Consider the following 21057-nt stretch of genomic DNA (forward strand, 5'->3'; position numbering starts at 1 on the left):
CCCGCCCGAGACCCTCTGCCCCTACTAACAAAAATGATTTAGTTTGCAAGTTTACAAACATTTTTATCCTAAAGGAATAAAAATATATCTTTCCTTGTAAAATTTCAAAAGCACATTATTCCTTGTACACTCTAATCCCTCTACTCTGACATAACGTGGTTTCACCTAGAACGTGGTAAGATTTTTTGGCTCCCGAGGACCGTGTTATATCGGGATAGAAGTGTATATAAATATATACATTGACAAAACAAAGGCCAAATTCCCAGATACGAACCAAACCTCCAAAAGCTTCCCTGAACAGATTAGCCTGTTCTCACACAGAAAGAAAAGTTCCAGAAGTATTGAACCTTCACTTTATATCCTAGTACTGACCCTAGAGAACTCAGTTCTAAAAACCAAACATAACCCAGTGAGAAGACAGATGATGATAGAAGCAATCTGGGCCCTAGTCTACACTACGAGTTTAGGTTGAATTTAGCAGCATTATTTCGATTTAACCCTGCACCCGTCCACACGATGAAGCCATTTACTTAGACTTAAAGGGATCTTAAAATTGATTTCTGTACTCCTCCCCCGACGATGGGATCAGCACTGAAATTGACCTTGCCGTTTCGAATCTGGGGTAGTGTGGTCGCAATTCGACGGTATTGGCCTCCGGGAGCTATCCCAGAGCGCTTCATTGTGACCGCTCTGGACAGTGCTCTCAACTCAGATGCACTGGCCAGATAGACATGAAAAGGCCTGCGAACTTTTGAATCTCATTTCCTGTTTGGCCAGCATGGCAAGCTGCAGGTGAGTGCAGATCTCATCAGCAGAGGTGACCATGATGGAGTCCCAGAATCGCAAAAGGGCTCCACCATGGACCGAACGGGAGGTACGGGATCTGATGGCTGTATGGGGAGACTAATCTGTGCTATCAGAACTCTGTTCCAAAAGACGAAATGCCCAAACATTTCAAAAAAAACTCCAAGGGCATGAAGGACAGAGGCCATAACAGGGACCCGCAGCAGTGCCGCATGAAACTTAAGGAGCTCGGGCAAGCCTACAAAAAACCAGAGAGGCTAACGGCCACTTGGGGTCAGAGCCCCAGACATGCTGCTTCTACGATGAGCTCCATGCCATTCTAGGGGGTGAAGCCACCAGTACCCCACCCCTGTGCTTTGACTCCGTCAAACCTACCCAAGGCAGGCTCCCGGACCTGCCACGCAGAGAAGGGACCTCTGGTGAGTGTACCTTTGTAAATATAATACATGGTTTAAAAGCAAGCGTGTTTAATGATTAATTTGCAGCCAGTACAGCTACTGGAAAAGTCTATTAACATGTCTGGGGATGGAGTGGAAATCCTCCAGGGACATCTCCATAAAGCTCTCCTGGAGGTACTCCAAAAGCCTTTGCAAAAGGTTTCTTGGGAGGGCAGCCTTATTCCATCCTCCATGGTAGGACACTTTACCACGCCAGGCCAGTAGCATGTAGTCTGGAGTCATTGCATAACAAAGAATGGCAGCGTATGGTCCCGGTGTTTGCTGGCATTCAAGCAACATCCGTTCTTTATCTCCGTGTTATCCGCAGGAGAGGGCTATCATTCATGGTCACCTGGTTGAAATACGGGAATTTTATTAAGGGGACATTCAGAGGTGGGGGGAGGGGTGAAGTGATCATCCCAGAGAATTGGATGTGTGGGGGGGAGGGAGGGGGTTTAAGTTGGTTTGTGCTGCACTTTAACCTGAAAACTGCAGCCCCTCCTTTTAAACTGCCAACCCAACAGCTGTTTGGTATGGGAAATGAGGGCACTGCTGTTTGAAACCATTTCCAAGTTATGAAGGTTAAAGAAGCCGAAAGACTGTGACTTACCATGGCTGCCTGCAAGCCGAATTCTGTTGCTCGCTGGCCCTGCGTGTGCGATCTCCCACACCAAACCGGCAGACCCTCAATATAAGAGGCAAAATGCGACCTTGTACCGAAGGCACATGTGCTATGTAATGTTAACAGCAAGGTTCAGCCTGAAAGAGTCTACCCATTGTTCTCTAAAATGTGTCTTTTTAACTACTACTCTCCCCCCCACACACACACAGCTGCAAATGTTTCAACGCTAACACTATCATCTCCTTCCCAGAGGCTAGCGAAGATTAGAAGGCAGAAAAAAAAAAAAAAAAAAAACCACACTGGTGAGGAAATATTCTCTGAGCTCATGCAGTCCTCCCACACTGAAAGAGCCCAGCAGAATGCATGGAGGCAGACAATGTTAGAGTCCAGGAAAGCACAATGTGAACGCGAGGACAGGTGGCGGACTGAAGATGATAGGTGGCATCAGCTTGTTGACAGAAAGCAGGAGTCAATGCTGAGGCTACTGGAGGATCAAACGGATATGCTCCGGCGTATGGTTGAGGTGCAGGAAAGGCAGCATGAGCACAGACCCCTGCTACAGCCTGTGTAACCAACTGCCCTCCTCCCCAAGTTCCATGGCCTCCTCACCCAGAAGCCCAAGAACGTGCCCTCCTGTACTCTAACCGCTCTGGTGTCTGGCTGTGTGTAATCAGCGGCCAGGCGATTTGCCTCAACCTCCCACCCTGCCATAAACATCTCCCCCTTACTCTCACAGATATTGTGGAGCACACAGCAAGCAGTAATAACAATGGGAATATTGGCTTCGCTGAGGTCTGAGTCAGTAAACTTCGCCATCGCACTTTTAAACGTCCAAATGCACATTCTACCACCATTCTGCACTTGCTCAGCCTATAGCTGAATAACTCCTGACTACTGTCCAGGCTGCCTGTGTATGGCATTAAGGGGTAGGCTGGGTCCCCAAGAATAACGATAGGCATTTCAACAACCCCAATGGTTATTTTCTGGTCTGGGAAGAAAGTCCCTTGCTGCAGCTGTTGAAACAGACCAGAGTTCCTGAAGATGCGAGCTTCATGCAGCTTTCCCGGCTATCCCGTGTTGATGTTGCTGAAACATCCCTTGTGATTCACCAGTGCTTGCAGTACCACTGAAAAGTACCCCTTTCAGTTTATGTACTTGCTGCCTTGGTGCTCCGGTGCCAAGATAGGGATATGGGTTCCATCTATTGCCCCACCACAGTTAGGGAATCCCACTGCAGCAAAGCCATCCACTATGACCTTCACAATTCCCAGAATCATTACCCTTGGCAGCAGCAGCTCAGTGATTGCGCTGGCTACTTGAATCACAGCAGCCCCCACTCCAAATTGATTCCTGACTGACCGGTAGCTGTCTGGCATTGCAAGCTTCCACAGGGCTATCACCACTCACTTGTGACCTCTGAGGGCTGCTCTCATCTTGGTATTCTGGCGCTTCAGTGCAGGGGAAAGCCAGTCAAAGTTCCATGAAAGTGCCCTTATGCATGCAAAAGTTTCGCAGCCATTGGGAATAGTCCCAGACCTGCAACACTGCGGTCCCACCAATCTGTGCTTGTTTCCTGGGCCCAGAATCAGCATTCCACGGCATGAACCTGCCCCATTATCGCCATGATGTCCACACTGCCGGGGCCCATCCTTTGAAAGAAGTCTGTGTCCATGTCCTCATCACTCTCCTCACTGCGCTGCCATTGCCTATTCGCCTGCTTTTGCAGATTCTGGTTCTGCGTACGCTGCTGGATAATGCGCGTGGTGTTTAGAACAGTTATAACTGCTGTGGTGATCTGAGCGGGCTCCATGTTTGCCGTGGTACGGCGTCTGCAGGAGCGCAGAGTCGCAGCGGAAGCAGCGAGTGGATGACAATGCTGACAGCAATATGGCGCCCACACGGAAAAAGGCACGAAACAATTGTTGGCTGTTGCTTTCACGGAGGGAGGGAGGGAGGGGGGGGGGAGCAAGGGGTAGGCTGGCAGTAGATGGTGCAGTATGACTGCTGGCCGTCGATGTCTCCTGGGTGCTCGTGGTGCTGCTGGCTGGGACAGCAGCCTGAGGCAGAATGGCCCCCTCAAGGATTGAACTCACAACCCTGGGTTTAGCAGGCCAGTGCTCAAACCACTGAGCTATCCCTCTGCAAATATTCCAGGCAGGATTGAATCTCCATTAGATAAAACTTAAAGAGAATGACCTGAGTCACTCCCATGTCTGCCCTGGTAGACCTCACCAAGGCCAGCCAAGAGCACCCAGGAGACGACGAGGACGGCTACCAGTCATAATGCACCACCTGCTGCCACAAGGCAATGAGCTGCTGCTGTGTAGCAATGCAGTCCCGCATCTGCCAGCGCCCAGGAGACATATGGTGACAGTGAGCTGAGCGGACTCCATGCTTGCCGTGGTATGGTGTCTGCACGGGTAACCCAGGAAAAGAGGCGCAAAACGATTGTCTGCCGTTGCTTTCATGGAGGGGGGCGAGGGGGCCTGACGACATGTACCCAGAACCACCCGCGACAATGTTTTTTGCCCCATCTGGCATCGGGATCTCAACCCAGAATTCCAATGGGCGGTGAAGACTGCGGGAACTGTGGGATAGCTACCCACAGTGCAACGCTCCGGAAGTCAACGCTAGCCTCAGTACTGTGTATGCACTTCGCCGACTTAATGGTCTTCAGTGGGGACACACACAATAGACTGTATAAAATATATTTCTAAAAAAATGACTTCTATAAATTAGACCTAATTTCGTAGTGTAGACATAGCCTCAGAGAAGTGATCTAAAACCCAGTTAAGGGGAATTGAAGTTTGACATAAAAGCCAAGTCAAGTTAAGAAACTAAACACTAAAGTGAACTACTCTCCTATCAGGATGCAATCTTAAGTTAGTAGTTTGTGGAACTGATCTAGGACAATGTGTGTCATCCTCTCTAAGATGTTGGCCATTGCACCATCTATTAAAGCAGCAACACTCCTTACTCTGCCATTTCTATTTTTCTGACTAAATAGTAAATCTGGTCTGTTATTTTTTCAGTCTTGCTGAAAGTCTGATATGCATTGTACTCACGTTTCAATATAGCTTGAAGGAGTGTGAGAGGAATTGTCAAGTCGCTCCTGCAGTGCTGCTAAGACTTGTGGATTTTGCATGACTTGATCTGCTAGCTTTTCTATGAAAATAAAAACATTCTTAATACATTTGGATTGATTTGGTGCTATATTAAATATTTTGGTAGCACCATTAAGCAATATTATTGAACCCCTGGATCATAACTATAATCACTACTGTGCTGAACTGTCAACAGCAGTAAAATTGGTTCAGACTCAAACCAGAAAGAGAAGTGATATTGATGGGCAGGAGAATGCATATGGAGAATCCCAGAATCATAGAAATGTAGCACAGAAGGGACCTTGAGAAGTCATCAAGTCTAGTCCCCTGTGCTATGGCAGGACCAAGTAAACCTACACCATCCCTGACAGGTGTTTGTATAACCTGTTTTTAGAAACGTCCAATTATGGGAATTGCACAACCTCCCTTTGGAGCCTATTGCAGAGCTTATCTATCCTTATACATACAACATTTTTCCTAATTTAAATCTCGCTTCCTGCAGATTAAGCCAATTACTTTTTATTCTACCTTCGGTAAACATGGAGGAAAATTGATCATTGTCCTCTTTATAACAGCCCTTAATATATTTGAAGACTTATCAGTCTTTTCTAAAGCCTAAAAAATGCCCAGGGTTCTACCCCCCACCAAATCTGTCTCTCATACAACAGGTTTTCTAAGCCTTTTAGATTTTCTGTGGCTCTCCTCCACGCTCTGTACACTTTGTCCATATCTTTCCTAAGATCTGGCATCCAGAACTGGGCACAGTACTCCAGATAAGGCCTCACCAGTGCCGAGTAGAGTGGGATAATTACCTCCAATGTCTTATATACCACACTCCTGTTAGCACACCCTCGAATGATATTAGTCTTTTTCATAGCTGCATCACATACTTGATTTTCATTCAATTTGTGATCCACTGTAACTCCCAGATTCTTTTCAGTAGTACCACCACTTTATTCCCCATTTTGTATTTGTGCATTTGAATTTTTTTTCTTCCTAAGTGAAGTACTTTGTACTTCTACTTATTGAATTTCATCTTGGGGAATTCCGACCTTTTCTCCCATTTGTCAAGGTCATTTTGAATTCTAATCATGTGCTCCAAAGTGTTTGCAAACCCTCCTAGCTTGATGTAATCTGCAAATTTTATAAGCACGCTCTCCACTCCATTATCTAAGTCATTAATGAAAATATTGAACAGCTCCAGATCCAGGACTGACCCCTTTGGGACCCCACTAGATATGCCATCCCAATTTGACAGCGAACCATTGATAACTAATCTTTGAGTACGTTCTATCCACCAGTTGTGCACCCACCTTATAGTTATTTCATGTAGACCACATTTCCTTAGTTTGCATATGAGAATGACTTGAGGATGCCAACTGCATCTTTTCCAGTTGAGAAGCATGGCCAACCTTTGCAATCAAGGTTCAGGGCGTGGTGGATTCATAATATTCTCTGAATAGCATCTGGAACTTGCAAGTTTTCTACCCTCCATTTAAGCCTGGCTAAAGAGCTTGAGCCAGTCTTAAAAAGGAGGTGGGAGTGGGAAGAGAACAGAAAACTGCTGTGTTATATTTTTGGCCAGGCTGCAAACTAACTGGGCTGTCCTTGAAAACTGTCAAAAGCTTTGAGTAATGCAGAATGTAGCAGCCCAGCTTTGAGCATGGCAAGGTCCTATGAGCACTGTACTGGCCATTGTTCATTTCCAAATACGATTCAAGATTCTGGTTACAATTTACCAAACTCCTCAGATGGTGTGGAGCCAATTACCTGAAAGATCATGTTTTCCCGTGTCCCACTATGGGAGTTCAGATCTATTGCATTGCTCCCAAAGTTAAACTCTCCATGGGAAGCAGCAAGGTACTCTTACCAGAAAAATCTATGCTTTTTAACTCTCTCCCTTTAGTGGCCTGCTCAAATTTAATAAGCTTCACACGCAATTTAAGACTTCCAAAGCCTTGGAAAGATTTTTGATTCAATTTAATAGTAGGGATTGGAAGCCTGATATGAAGCATGTGGTTTCCACTGCTGGCCTTTAAGCATAAAAGCCGCTTTTTTAAAATATAGTTTTGAAAGCATTTAAGTGCTTGGTGCTGGCCCAAATGTATTTCTAAATTTACCAAAAACACCTATGAAAGAAATTTAAGGTTGCAAAGCACCCAGATTATGCAATGCCAGTATTAAGGTTGCCTGTGCAACAATTTTTCTCCCTCCTTGTAACCATCTTTTACGTACTTGAAAAGGTATCTCCCTCCCCCCCAAAATCTTCCATCATAGGTCATGTTTTCTAGACCTTTCATCATTTTTGTTGCTCTTCTCTGGACTTTCTCCAATTTGTCCCCATCTTTCCTGAAGTGTGGTGCCCAGAACTGGACACAATACTCTAGGTGAGGCCTAATCAGTGCGGAAGATTACTTCTCATGTCTTGCTTACAACACTCCTGCTAATAAATCCCAGAATCATGGTGGGTTTTTTTTTTGGCAACAGTGTTACACTATTGACTCATTTAGCTTATGGTCCACTATAACCCCCAGGTCCCTTTCTGCAGTACTCTTTCGTAGGCAGTCATTTTCCCATTTTGTGTGTGCATAACTGATTGTTCCTTCCTAAATGGAGTACTTCGCATTTGTCCTTATCGAATTTCATCCTATTTTCTTCAGGCCATTTCTCCAGTTTGTCCAGATCATTTTGAATTTTAATCCTATCCTCCAAAGCACTTGAAACCCCTTCTAGCTTGGTATCATCTGCAAACTTTATCGGTGTCCTCTCTATACCATTATCTAAATCACTGATGAAGATATTAGCAAAGCCAGAGCCAGAACAGATCCCTGTAGGACCCAACTCGTAATGCCCTTCCAGCATGACTGTGAACCACTGATAACTACTCTCTAGGAATGGTTTTCCAACCAGTTTTGCACCCACCTTATCGTAGATCCATCTAGGTTGCATTTCCCTAGATTGTTTATGAGAAGGTCATGTGAGACAGTATAAAAAGCTTTACTAAAGTCAAGATACACCCTGCCAAAGAAAGCTATCAGGCTGGTTTGACACAATTTGTTCTTGACATTTCCATGCCGACATTTACTTGTCACCTTATCTTCTGGATGTTTGCAAATTGATTGCTTAATTATTTGCTCCATTAGCTTTCTGGGTACAGAAGTTAAGGTGACTGGTCTTTAATTCCCTGGGTTGTCCTTATTTCCATTTTTATAGATGGGCACTATATTTGCCCTTTTCCAGTCTTCTGGAATCTCCCCCCCTTGTTCCATGACTTTTCAAAGATAATCGCTAATGGCTCAGATATCGCCTCAGTCAGCTCCTTGAGTATTCTAGGATGCATTTCATCAGGCCCTGGTGACTTGAAGATATCTAACTTGTTGAAGTGATTTTTAACTTGTTCTTTCCCTATTTTAGCCTCTGATCCTAACTCATTTTCACTGGCATTCACGATGTTATACGTCCAACCACCACCAACCTTCTTGGTGAAAACCGAAACAAAGAAGTCATTAAGCACCTCTGCCATTTCCACATTTTCTGTTATTGTTTCCCCCCTCCCCCCATTGAGTAACAGGCCTACACGGTCCTTGGTCTTCCTCTTGCTTCTAATGTATTTGTAGATGTGATGTACACAAAAGACTGTCCATTTTAAAATGTTCATAACTTTAAAGATATGCAACTAATGATCTTCAAACTTTGAAGAAACTTGCCAGAGCTTTACAAGCCCAGTCTGAAGTTTCTATTTTGTCGTCATTTTATTTAGTTGCAAAGTGTTCTCATCAAAGATAAGGGTTTTCACATTTGAACAAAATTGGATCAACTGATTTGGTCAAAACTTAGAAATGGCCTCTCAGCCTTAACTACGGGTCACTACCAGAGCCTTAAATATACACATGCATACACAATTTTGGATGTAAACACTTCGTTGTATAGAAAATGATTTCAGTGTACAAAAGAAACAGGAGGCTTACCACTACTAGCGTAACCTTATACAGTTACTTACTATTCACACTTACCTTTTTTATCACTTGCATGTTTAGCAGCTTCCACAGAATCTGAGGCAGCATCTTCTGCTTTACTAAAGAAGCCAAAGTTAGATTTACACACCAAAAGGTAACACCAGCTCAATATTTGTTACTACATCTAATTATGAAATTACTAAAAGTATTTTATATTACATATAAAGGAATGCTGTTTTTAAAGTATGATGCACAGCAAAAGTTTAAAATATGCAGATCCCATTAAAAGACATCTGTTGTCATCAGTACCTTGTGCTCAGATGGCTGAGACCTGGATATCAGAGTTTGGATATCAAGCTAATTGTTTTCTCTCATAAAAGAAAGAAGCTGAGGGAGCTGTAGAGTCAGCACCTAACTCCTTGTGTGGAAGGTTCTCACATGAACTGAGTGACCCTGGAGCTGCATGCATCCTCCCTTGGCCAGGAGGATGTTGCAACACAAGGCACTTGAGAGTGCAAGGCTTATTTGATTTTCATATAAGAGTGGGGAGCAATCCAAACTCTTTAAATGGTGAGGGAAGGAGAAATAGAGGTAAAACTGATCATTCAAAGCCTCTCTGTACAGGAGAATCTAAAACAGAACACCCAGAAAGTCCTGCGAGAAGAAGAATTTCAGAAAAGCATATTTGGGGATTTATTAAAATTTGGATAACCTAAATTCAGGGACAATCAAGGTTTACGTTTACAAAGAAAAAAATAATATGAACCCCTTAAAACCAAATTCTGGGAGATGTGCTGGCTATAAAAGCTTCCCCAGCAACATAATTTAGACTTGAAGGCGCAGAGAGGTCAAACGTAAGCAGGTATGTCTCTTAATACCCGCAGTGCAGACTGGCCTGTGTCAGTGGTTCCTTATCACACAGTGTGAACCATATCTTATTAAAAGGTAATCTTGTGAAGCATCTCCACTGCCGTTTGCGCTCATGTAGACTACTTCCTCACTCATTCACAACCACATAACAACCCTGTTGCAGCTACAGCAATTACTTACACAGAAAAGTGACACAGAGAAATGGAAGTATTTTAGCCATCTTTTACTCAATTTAGCTGCTGTAGACAAAAAGGGACCAGCACCATGTAGCTAGTCAGCAAGTGCTCCCCATGCCACTGGTGGTTCACAGACCACAGTCTGGGAATCCACTGAAAAAATCATCTCTAAATTCAAATGCAAGGAATGTGTTTTTTACCATTTTCATAAGCTCTTGTTTATTAACTAGACTGTAAATTCTTCAGGGCAGTGTGTTCATATGCTTGTAATGCACAATATGTAAGGCCCTACTTGAACTGCAGGATGATTATCAAAAAAATTGTGGCCAAGTTGCAGACAACCCATGGGAAATTTCGGAAAAGTAATAATGGTCCATATTATTTGTGGTCCATTACTTTTCCGCTGTTGGCCGCCTGGTGCTCCTCCCACTGTCAAAACTGCTTTGGAAGCCTAATATCACGGAAATTGCGGATTCTGCAATATCGCAAGTTAAGTAGGGCTGTGATACACTAGCAGCTATGAAACTTAGAAAGTAAAAAAATACATGCCAGATGCAGTGTTTTATATTATTTCCCTACTCATATGTACTGAATATATTTCTAATTAAATAATCAAAGAAGACACTCTGATTACCACAGTTAGAGAAATCTGAGAATCAGATTTGCCCTAAAGATGGTAAAAAAAGAGAGCTGTTAGGGCAAGTTAGTTAAAGCTGAACCTTTGCTATCAATATGTAAACTTTGTTTCAGAGACCAGTGTATTTTTACTAAAAACTCTAGTTCACAAACTTAGTTTTAGAACATTACATTTTGGTGGAAGCAAAGTCCTTCATGTGTAGGAATAATGTTATGTGCATCACGTCCAGCTATCTACAAGATCAAGATTATATGTTCTTTCCCCTCAGAAATTTAAAATATAAGCAACATCTTATTAGTACAAAACAGAGTAATTACACAGGGGACTCACTCCCAACTGAGGCAAGAGCAATATTGGGACTCTACAAAAGCATGCAATCAGAAGAATTAAATACAGCACAGGGCCTCAAAGCTCAGATTATTTCCCTATACCTGTAAAACCTCGGATCAAGAGGGATTTTTTCTGAATCGCAGTAAAAGCAGTTACTTTTAACAAATTAGAAAAGAGTTGCAATTTCAGGTTGTCTTCTAAAAAAACAAAACAAAAAACCTATCTTAACGGCAAACTGAAAAAAGTACTTGTACCACTTAAACTACTAAGTTGATAAAATCACTTCCTTGTTTCTAAATGTCCATCTAAAATTTAAGATAATTGTAATATACTTTATTCAGAGTCTAGACAATTACTCCTGGGGGAATTCTGCACCATGGCACATGCGCAGAATTGATGTCTCCTGCAGATTTCTTTGCTTCCCTGCAGAAAAATGACTTTCTGATGGGGGAAACAAAAGGAAGCCACAAGAGCGGTCATGCAGCCCTCCCCAGCAGTATGTTTCGGGTGCCCAGAGCAGCTGGCAGAGAGGTAAATCCCCAGTCCCGCCCCCTGCCCCACAGTGAAGACCTGGCAGGTGGCTCCTTCCCTGTGCTGGGCTCTGCTGCTATTCCCGGCTGGGCTGGGCAGAAGGGGACTTCCTCTTCCCCTGCACAGCATCTGGGGTTGGGTCAGACCCACCCGCAGATTTCTCCCCTGGCTGTAGGAAGCTTTGCAAACTCCCCTGCTTCCTGCACCCATCGTTCCTCAGCTGCAGGGAGTGAGATCCCTGTACAGGGAGCTGCTTCCCCTATCCGCCCAACCCCCGTGCAGCCAGGCCCCTTCATACCCAGACTCTCCTGCTGAGCCTCACCCCACCTCCCGGCAGTCAGAACCCTCCGATCAGCCCCACTTCCCCTGCACTGCCCCGAGCCCCCCACACCCAGATTCCCACTCAATCGAGCCCCAACTAGCTGCACCTGGATCCCCTACTGGAGCCCCACTCCCTCCCAGCATCTGGACCCTCCACTGAGCCCCACACACCCAGACCCCTCTGCCAAGCTCTATCCGCCCTGCAATCCAGACCCACCCCCGTTGAACTCAAACCACCTTCACTTGGACCCCCCACTACAGAGTCCCATTACTGTTGTACCCAGAACCCTCCAACAAGCTCCTGTGCACCCAGATCCTCCACCAGGTCACCCGCATCCAGATTGCTCCACACAGAACCCTCTCAACCCACACCTGGATTCCCCCACACTAGGATCCTGCCATGCCTGCCCACAACTGGCATGGAGGGCCAGGACCCTGGGCTGTTTCTATAGGGCTGGCCCTGTCCTTGCACTGTGTCATGGTTGGGTTCAGCCTCACCGCTGAGCCCGTGTGCCAAAGGAGGATGGGGGGGGGGTGTGTGGAGGCTGCACAGTGATCTCCCACCTCTGTGCAGCCAGTGGCCTGTGCTCCCCAATGCCATGCTGGAGCCTCCACATTTATTTGACAAATAAAATTGGCAGATTTTTGCAGAATTTTAAAATATTGTGCGCAGAATTTTTAGGTGCAGAATGCCCTCAGAAGTAGACAATACTAAGAACAGAGTGATTTTACACATGACCATTTGTGCAACATTCTTCGCTTCCCATGCACCAATTCATTTTCCTTTTTTGTGGGAGAAAGCATTACATGTTCTGGCTAACCTTCTCTATTTTTGATTTGCCAAGTTTCATGAAAGAATCACATACTAAGATACTGGTGAGCTCTGAAGATAGGTAAGTAGCAAATCATTTCTGTTTAGAACAGATATTGAGAGCATTCTGAGTTACCTGTTATCTGCCATCTGTATGCTTGTATCCACCTACAAAATAAAATATAAAATGTTTAGGAGACAAAATACTGTTATATAAAATTATCAAAATCTGATTAAAACCTGAAGATGCTTGCAATAATAGCTGCAGGATCTGCTAAGGAAGTGTCAATATACCAACAGCCATCAGCAGGATCTTATGTACTGTACATCTTTCACTGGACTACTCACACCAAGCATCACATCTGAATGTAAGTTTATGAGCAGCTGTTCTATGATGTGAACTCATGGAATATTTGTTTTTAAATGGTTAAATAGCTCTTTACATCCCTTAAAAGTATTGCAGCCTGTAATTTGTTCCTCTGGCATCATAAAACCTGAGCTATATACTAAAAACAAAAGTGTTAAAACCTAGGTTATGTATCAGTAAGATAGTTCTATTTGGTAAACCTCCTATATAGGTTCCCTGCTCCTTTTCTAAAAAAACGTATTTTTTCCTCTTCTGTTACCCAGTACTTAGTCATCTCATTCACCTCCTGTCCCAAACAGGAGTACACATACATATTCTTAAACACAAACCTGACAAAGGGCAGTACAACTAAAGAGCTGAAATACTCCTGACTCAGAAGTTTTAATGATCAAGGTTTCCCTTTTTCCCCACTTCCTAGTCTTTTCCTCCCATACTCTTTCCTAACTTGAGGAGAGAAAGCATGCAGTATTCCAGCATTTCCTTCTATCTCTTGCCCCACACTAAACCTCATACCTGGCCCTAAACACCAGTTTATAATCTTATTCTGTCTCTGACCCAATGACTATTTGCATATTCATCCCAAGTGGAATAGCTTCAAAAGGAGCTATTTAGGGAGCCCTACATAAGAATATCCCACAGCTCAGCAATTAGAACACTCTCCTGAGAGGTAGGAGTCCCTTGTTCATATCCTCTCCCTTCATGAGGCCAGGAGGTGGTGGTGGGGACTGAACCCAGGTCTCCCACATTCCAGGTATGTGTTCTAACCAATGGGCTAGAAGTTAAGGTGGGCACCACCCCCCTCTTCCTCCTTCAGCAGACCGATTTTGAATGAAACCTGATGTGGTATGCAGCCTCTGAGGACACCTACCTTATCAAGCTCCGTATGGGAGCTAGGCAGGAGAATGCCTATCTTCCCCTGGTTCGTGCACTGATCTGAGGTTTAGGTTCAGGAAACCTAAAGTGAGGCAGCAATGCGTGTGTCCAGAAGCAGAAACTTCTGCACCTAGAGAATGTTTACCCTGAAAACTCGAGACACCAAGTCTAGGCCCCTACAGAAGTCAGTTGGAGTTGTGTGTATCACAGTAGAGCCTACAATTGTTACTTAGGAGCCAAAGGCTGGGATTAGGTGCCTAAGTACCTTTGTGGATTGGGGCCTAAGGCCCAGTTTGACTGTTGCCATGTGTCAAGCAAGCTCTGAGGAAGGCTAATGTCCTACATGGTAGGTATAAATTAACATCAAGACAACAACCCCTGCTGCAATATTCTAGTATCAAGCACTTACATATCTCCTACAAATTCAAGGTGTCAGAATTTAGAAATTTAGGGCATTCACAGAGTCCAAGGCCAGAAGGAAACATTGTTACCAGCTAGTCTGATCTCCGATATAACAGGCCACAGAACTTCCAAAAAAATTTCTGCAGCATATTTTTTAGAAAAAACTTTCAATCATGATTTAATAATTATTTCTGATGGAGAACCCACCACTTCCCTTGGTAAATTGTTCTAATGATTAGTTATTCTCACTGCTAAAAATGTATGCCTTATTTCCAGTCTGACTTGGTCTAGTTTCAAATTCCAGCCATTGCATTGCATTATACCTTTCTCTGCTCCCAGGGGTTCTCAAACTTAATTGCACTGCAACCCTCTTCTGACAACAAAAATTACTAATGACCCCAGGAAGAGGGACCAAAGCCTGAGCTAGCCTGAGCCGCACCACCCAGAGCGGGGGAAGGAGGTGTCCAAAGCCAAAGGGCTTCAGCCCCAGGTGGGGGGGCCTGTAACCTGAACCCTCTGCCCATGGCTGAAGCCCTCGGGCTTCAGTCCCAGGCCCCAGCAAGTCTAACGCCAGCCCTGCCAAGCCCATTAAAACGGGGTTGTGACCCACTATGGGGTCCCAACCCACAGGTTGAGAACCGCTATGGTAGACCGAAGAGTCCATCATTAAATACTTATTTTCTGTTTAGATACTCACAGACTACAATCAAGTCACCCCTTAACCTTGTCTTTGTTAAGCTAAATAGACAGACTCAAGAGCTCAGTCACTATAAGGTGTGATTTCTAATCCTTTAACCATTCTCATGGCTCTTCTCTGAACTCTCTCCAGTTTATCAACCTCCTTCTTGAATTTTAAGCACCAGAGCAGGACACAATATTCCAGCATCAGTTGTACCAGTGCCAAACAGATGTAAAATAACCTCCTTATTCCTATTCGAGATTCCCATGTCTATGCCTCCAAACATTGCAGGAGGTCATGTTAAGCTAATTATCTACCAAAACCCCCAAATCTTTTTCAGAGTCACTGCTTCCCAGGATAGAGCATTCCATCCTGTCAATATATATGTCTAGGAACAAAGAATATAGACTATACTGACTTTTAGCCATATTAGACATCGTTTGCTTGAGCACAGCTTCTGAAACAATCCAGATGGCTCCGTATCAGTGACCTTTCCTCTTCATTATTTACCACTCCCGCAGTGTGTGTCTTATCTGCACACTTCATCAGTGATTTTATGTTTTCTTCCAGGTCATTAATAAAAGAGTTAAATAGTGTAGGGCCAAGTACAGATTCCTGCAGGACCCAATAGAAACATAATTATAAATGGGAAATATCATGAAATGGATATTTTGAGACCTATTAGTTAGCCATCTCCAAATTCATTTAACATGTGTATGTTAATTTTATATCATTCTAATTTTTAAATCAAAGTGTCATGGGGTCTTAAGTCTAAGTATATTAGATCAATACTATTATCTTTATCAACCAAACTTGCAATCTCATTAGAAAAAGATATCAAGTGAGTTTGATAGAATCTATTTTCCATAAATCCATGTTGATTTGCATTAATTACATTACCCTCATCTAATTCTTCATTAACTGAATTTTATATCAGCTGCTCCATTATCTTCCCAGGAATCAATGTCAGGCTGACTGGCCTGTAATTAAGGCTATGTTTTAGTCATGGTATTTTTAGTAAAAGTCATGGACAAGTCACGGGCAGTAAACAAAAATTCATGGCCCATGACCTGTCCATGACTTTTACTATATACCCCTAACTAAAACTTGCACGGGGGGCTGCGGGTGCTCGGGGGGGGGGCGAAAGACAGTCCAGGGGCGCTGGCCCAGGACCCCATTGGTGCTGGAGGTGGTTAGCGGGGGCTTCCTACCCAGCTCCAGGTGCTGCAGCTCCTAGGCAGCAGATAGGCCATGGGGCTCCACACACTGCTCCTGCCACAAGCACTAGCTGCGCAGCTCCCATTGGCCGGGAACCGCACCTCCCCATCCCTCTGCCCCTCCCACACACCCAAACTGCTGTGCTTCTGAGCCAGCACCGGCTGCTACAGAAGTCATGGAGGTCACGAAAAGTCACGGAATCCGTGACCTATGTGACAGACTCGCTGCCCTGCCTATAGTTACCCAGGTCACCCTGTTTATCCTATTTAAAATCTGGCACAACATTAGCTTTATTCTAGTCTTCTGGAACTTACCCAGTGTTTCAAAACTTATTGAAAAAGGACTTTCAAACAGAGCTCTTCCAGTTAGAGAAAACTTAAGAGACGCACAGGAATCAAAAAAATAGTACAACTTTTAAAAAAAGCTCTTCCTACAAAGATCACAGAATTGCCTGTGATTGTCTTAGGTGTTGAAGGGACAAATATTAAAAGAATGTTCTTGAAGAGTTAAGTATGATAGAATCAGGTGTTTTCAAATGCAAGTCAGACAACCAATCAGAGTGCATTTCAATGAGAAATTAAGTGATATCACGGAGTCTCCATGTTTACTGCCATAATTATTTCCATGATAAGCAAGCTCAGTTTACAGTTTTGTAACAGTTGCCACTCAGATATTGGAACTTAGAATCAAGAGAGTTATTTCTTGGGCATCACCACCAATAAACTTTGCAGGACAAGTTATGGTCATTAGTGACAGAATATTAAAACAAAGAAGAACAAAACAAAAAAACCCCACCTCACTAGTCCTAGGAAACATGCTGCAATTAAAGTCTGCCTGGTGCAAACCAGACACAATACAGGTTAGTTGAAGCAGCATAGGAATGGAAATGATTGGGGGGTAGGGGAGGGTCTCATCCCATGTAGGGCCCCAAAACAAAAGTCAGCCACAGAAGAGAGGGCTTGTTCACCCCTAATGGGCACAGCTTTGAAAAAGGTCCTGCAAGCTTAACGTCAGGAGGCACCACCCCACAAGAAGGAATGCATTTTGAAAAAGAAAGCTTTCATTTTGTTGAAATAAAGGTTTTCTAGTCCTTACAGTTGCATGTAAACCAATGCACAGAGGAAGAAGCTGAGCCTTCTGCACTGGGAAGAGTGGTAAAATGAGGCCCAGTCAGGACCAGACCACCCCTCCACTCAGTTAGCCCCTGGATCCAGAATTGTGCAGGGGAGAATCCTCCCATTCTGGGTGCACTAGGACTCAGGTGGTGCCTCCCGTCTCCCACCTCATCATGGGGGTTCTGTAAGAGTCAGCCCAGAGACTCCAGCCAGTAGGGGAAGAAGCAGCCAAAAAGCCAAAGCATACCTTTGGACCTTTGCACATGCTCTAATAAATTTGTTTGTCTCTAAGGTGCCACAAGTACTCCTTTTCTTTTTACAGATACAGACTAACACGGCTGCTAACTCAGAGAACTTTCTGTAGTTCTGTCTGGACTTGCTCCACCCCTGAGTTCATTGGCTGTTTATTCTAACCCTCCTAACTCCTAATCCCACCCCCATTCTCACAGTCTCTTCACCTAAACCTCAATCCACACCTATCTAATTTCTTACCCCTTTACTCCCCCCTCTCCTCCCTTCCCTCTTATTTCCATTTAGATTATCCCTTCCTAAGCAAACACACACCCTCAAAAAGGAAACAAACAGCATAACCACCATGTCTAATGCCACAGAATCATAGAATATCAGGGTTAGAAGAGACCTCAAGAGGTCATCTAGTCCAACCCCCTGCTCAAAGCAGGACCAATCCCCAATTTTTGCCCCAGATCCCAAATGGCCCCCTCAAGGATTGAACTCAGAACCCTGGGTTTAGCAGGCCAATGCTCAAACCACTGAGCTATCCCTCCCCCCTCGATCACTCTACTTGTTTTATACCCACATGTGCATGCAGGTCTTGTTGAATTAGACTGTAAGCATTTTTGTAAGCAGGTACCATCTATTGTTTCTACAGCACCTAGCTCAATAAGCCCCCAGTCTTGGTTGGCCCTTAGGCATCAGAGCTACCCTTAGGGGATGGCAAATTGGGGCAACCGCTCCAGGTCCCACGCTTTGGGGGGCCCCACAGGCTGGCACCACCTCCCCCAAAAACAAAACACACATCACAGACCATGAAATCTGGTCTTGTGTGCTTTTAGCCTATACTATACCAATCTCATGGGGGAGACTAGAGTGTCTCAAACTGAGAGAGGGTCCTGACCCAAAAAGGAGTTGCGGGGGGGGGGGGGTCACAAGGTTATTTTAAAGGGGATCATGGTATAGCTGCCCTTACTTCTGTGCTGCCTTCAGAGCTGAGCAGCTGGAGAGTGGTGGCTGGGGGCTAGCAGTGCCCCGCCAGCAGCAATGCAGAAGTAAGGATGGCAATGCCATACCCATGCCACCCTTACGTCTGTGCTACTACCTTCAGAGCTGAGCGGCTGGAGAGTGGCGGCTGCTGACTGAGGGTCCAGCTCTGCAGACAGCAGCGCAGAAGTAAGGGTGGCAATACCATACCATGCCCTCCTTTCTTCTACTCTGCTGCTGGTGGCAGCTCTGCCTTCAGAGTTGGGCTCCCGGCCAGCAGTCGCCCAGCTCTGAAGGCAGTGCCACCACCTGAAGCAATGCAGAAATAAGGGTAGCAGTACCACAACCCCTGCTACAATAACCTTGTCACAGCCTCCCCCTGCAACTTTTTGGGTCAGGACCCCTACAATTACAATACCATGAAATTTCAGATTTAAATAACTGAAATAATAAAATATAGAATTTTTAAAATAGTAAGACCGTGAAATTGACCAAAATGGATTGTGAATTTGGTAGGGCCCAACTCATGGATAAACCAAACCACAGAGAAAAGTTACAACTTCTGTGTTAAACGTTTTATACATAACTCTGTAGGCAGCAACCAAGTATCAACTTTAAATTCCTACTGGGGAAACTTAAGAGGACTAAAAATAGGGACTAGACAGAAATTCCTTAAGCTGGTTCACATGACCTCTTCTTTACCCATATTTAAACTCCTTTTAAAGGTCTACTCTTGCCACACAGCAGGCAATAAGTCAAGGTGACTTGTATAATTTAGCTGTTTTCTCCTTCCCCTAGTGTCTCTATACTTGTTCCTCTGCCCTTCTGCTGTGAGCGTCTCAAAGAGCAACGCCCAGCCCGCTTGAGGCTATTCAATGCGGCTAGCAACCGAGTAGGGTAATCAGACTCTTCCGCACTCGCTCAGCATGCCTGGGGAGAGGCAGCAGCGCGCACGGGGGAAGGGGCGCAGAAGAAGCGAACCCCCTGTCCAGGGCACGCGGAGAAGAGACGGGGTGGCAGGGAGAGGAACAGAGCGGTGGGGAAGGAGCGCCCCCGGGCCCCGGCCTCCCCGCAAGGGAGCAGAGCGGAAGCACGCGGGGCCGGGGAGCCTCACCCCAGGCCTACCGATCACTCAGGCGCCCCCCACATCCGCCCCGCGAAGCCGAACTTTCCCGGCACAGCGAAAGAAGCTCCGCGCAGCGATGCCCGCTCTGAGTTAGGCCCGCTCCGCTCCAGTAGGGAGCCCCGGGCCTCCCACGCCACTCCCGGAGCCCCACCCCAGGCTAGGGAGGCCGCTTCCGCCCGCCCCAACCGCGAACGGGGAGGACGGGCGGGCCTCGCTCCCAGACAGGGGGCCTCCCGCGGCTAACGCTCCCCTCAGCCTCCCTCCCAGCTACGGCTGGGAAAGGACAAGGCGCCCGGCCCGGCCCCAGCGACCCTCACCTGCCCGGGCCTCGCGTCTCCTCACGGCCCCACCAGCGGCGCTCAAGCTCCTCTCAGGCAGACTCTCTCTCTCGGGCTGCGCTGCCGTCAAGAAGGCCGCTTCCCATTGGGCGACGCTCAGGCAACCCGCACAGTAAAGCCCACCTCGATTGGCCGGCAAGGAGCTACAGCCACAGCTGTGCACGCGGGCCATGTTGACTATCCGGCGCAGGAGCGCTTAGCCAATCAAGGCGCGAGGGCAGCTCGGTGTGGGCGGGAGAAAGGGGCAGGGAGGGGCGCGCGCTCGCGGCTCCGCGCGCGTCCGGGTCATAAGGGGCGGGAGCATGGGCTTATAGCTGCTGCTGTATCTTTTACTTCATACATCTGGTGAAGTCGGTTTTAGCCCACGAAAGCTTATGCCCAAATAAATTGGTTAATCTCTAAGGTGCCACAACAACTCCTTGTTTGTTTTTTAACTAGGAAAAATACAATAGTATAAAGAAAAGGAGTACTTGTGGCACCTTAGAGACTAACCAATTTATTTGAGCATGAGCTTTCGTGAGCTACAGCTCACTTCATCGGTATGCATCTGATGAAGTGAGCTGTAGCTCACGAAAGCTCATGCTCAAATAAATTGGTTAGTCTCTAAGGTGCCACAAGTACTCCTTTTCTTTTTGCGAATACAGACTAACACGGCTGTTACTCTGAAACCTACAATAGTATCGTGAATCAGTAGGATTTAGTTACCACAGCTTCTGAGGTTGATGCTGTAAACCCTTACTCCTGCTAGTGGCCCTACCCTGCAGTGAGTGGCACATATGCAGTGCCCCAGTGAGAGCATAGATTCCTGTGGGATTAAAATTATCTGACTTAGAGCCTGCAGGATCAGGTATCTAAAATTTGGACCTTACTCGTTTTTAGTGCAATTTCAATGCATTTTAGTGATCCATTTCTGTTAAGCCAAGTGTTAAGATAACCTTATATAAATAAAAAGAAAAGGAGTACTTGTGGCACCTTAGAGACTAATCAATTTATTTGAGCATAAGCTTTTGTGAGCTACAGCTCACTTCATCGGATGCATACTGTGGAAAGTGTAAAAGATCTTTTTATACACACAAAGCATGAAAAAATACCTCCCCCCACCCCACTCTCCTGCTGGTAATA

The 21057-nt window shown here is 45.4% G+C and overlaps 1 protein-coding gene across 5 annotated transcripts in view; it reads right to left on the reverse strand.

Moving 5' to 3' along the window:
- The window catches only part of NAP1L4 (nucleosome assembly protein 1 like 4), a 56020-nt gene extending 35957 nt beyond the window's left edge, over positions 1-20063 (reverse strand). For 2 of the 5 annotated variants that reach the window (XM_048855173.2, XM_048855175.2), the window contains exons 1-4: positions 19915-20061; positions 12736-12767; positions 8981-9042; positions 4929-5028 (exon numbers count right to left, since the gene is read on the reverse strand). In XM_048855173.2, coding sequence (XP_048711130.1) covers positions 4929-5028; positions 8981-9042; positions 12736-12749 — 176 coding nt within the window. In that variant the 5' untranslated portion in view covers positions 12750-12767; positions 19915-20061. Of the gene's footprint in view, positions 1-4928; positions 5029-8980; positions 9043-12735; positions 12768-15338; positions 15515-19914 lie in introns of those variants that run through there. The other 3 variants (XM_048855172.2, XM_048855170.2, XM_075129330.1) reach the window with 3 other exon arrangements.
- Between the last annotated feature and the right edge of the window lie 994 nt (positions 20064-21057).

Source organism: Caretta caretta, chromosome 6, assembly GCF_965140235.1.
Source record: "Caretta caretta isolate rCarCar2 chromosome 6, rCarCar1.hap1, whole genome shotgun sequence".
In the NCBI taxonomy this organism is placed as follows: domain Eukaryota; kingdom Metazoa; phylum Chordata; order Testudines; family Cheloniidae; genus Caretta; species Caretta caretta.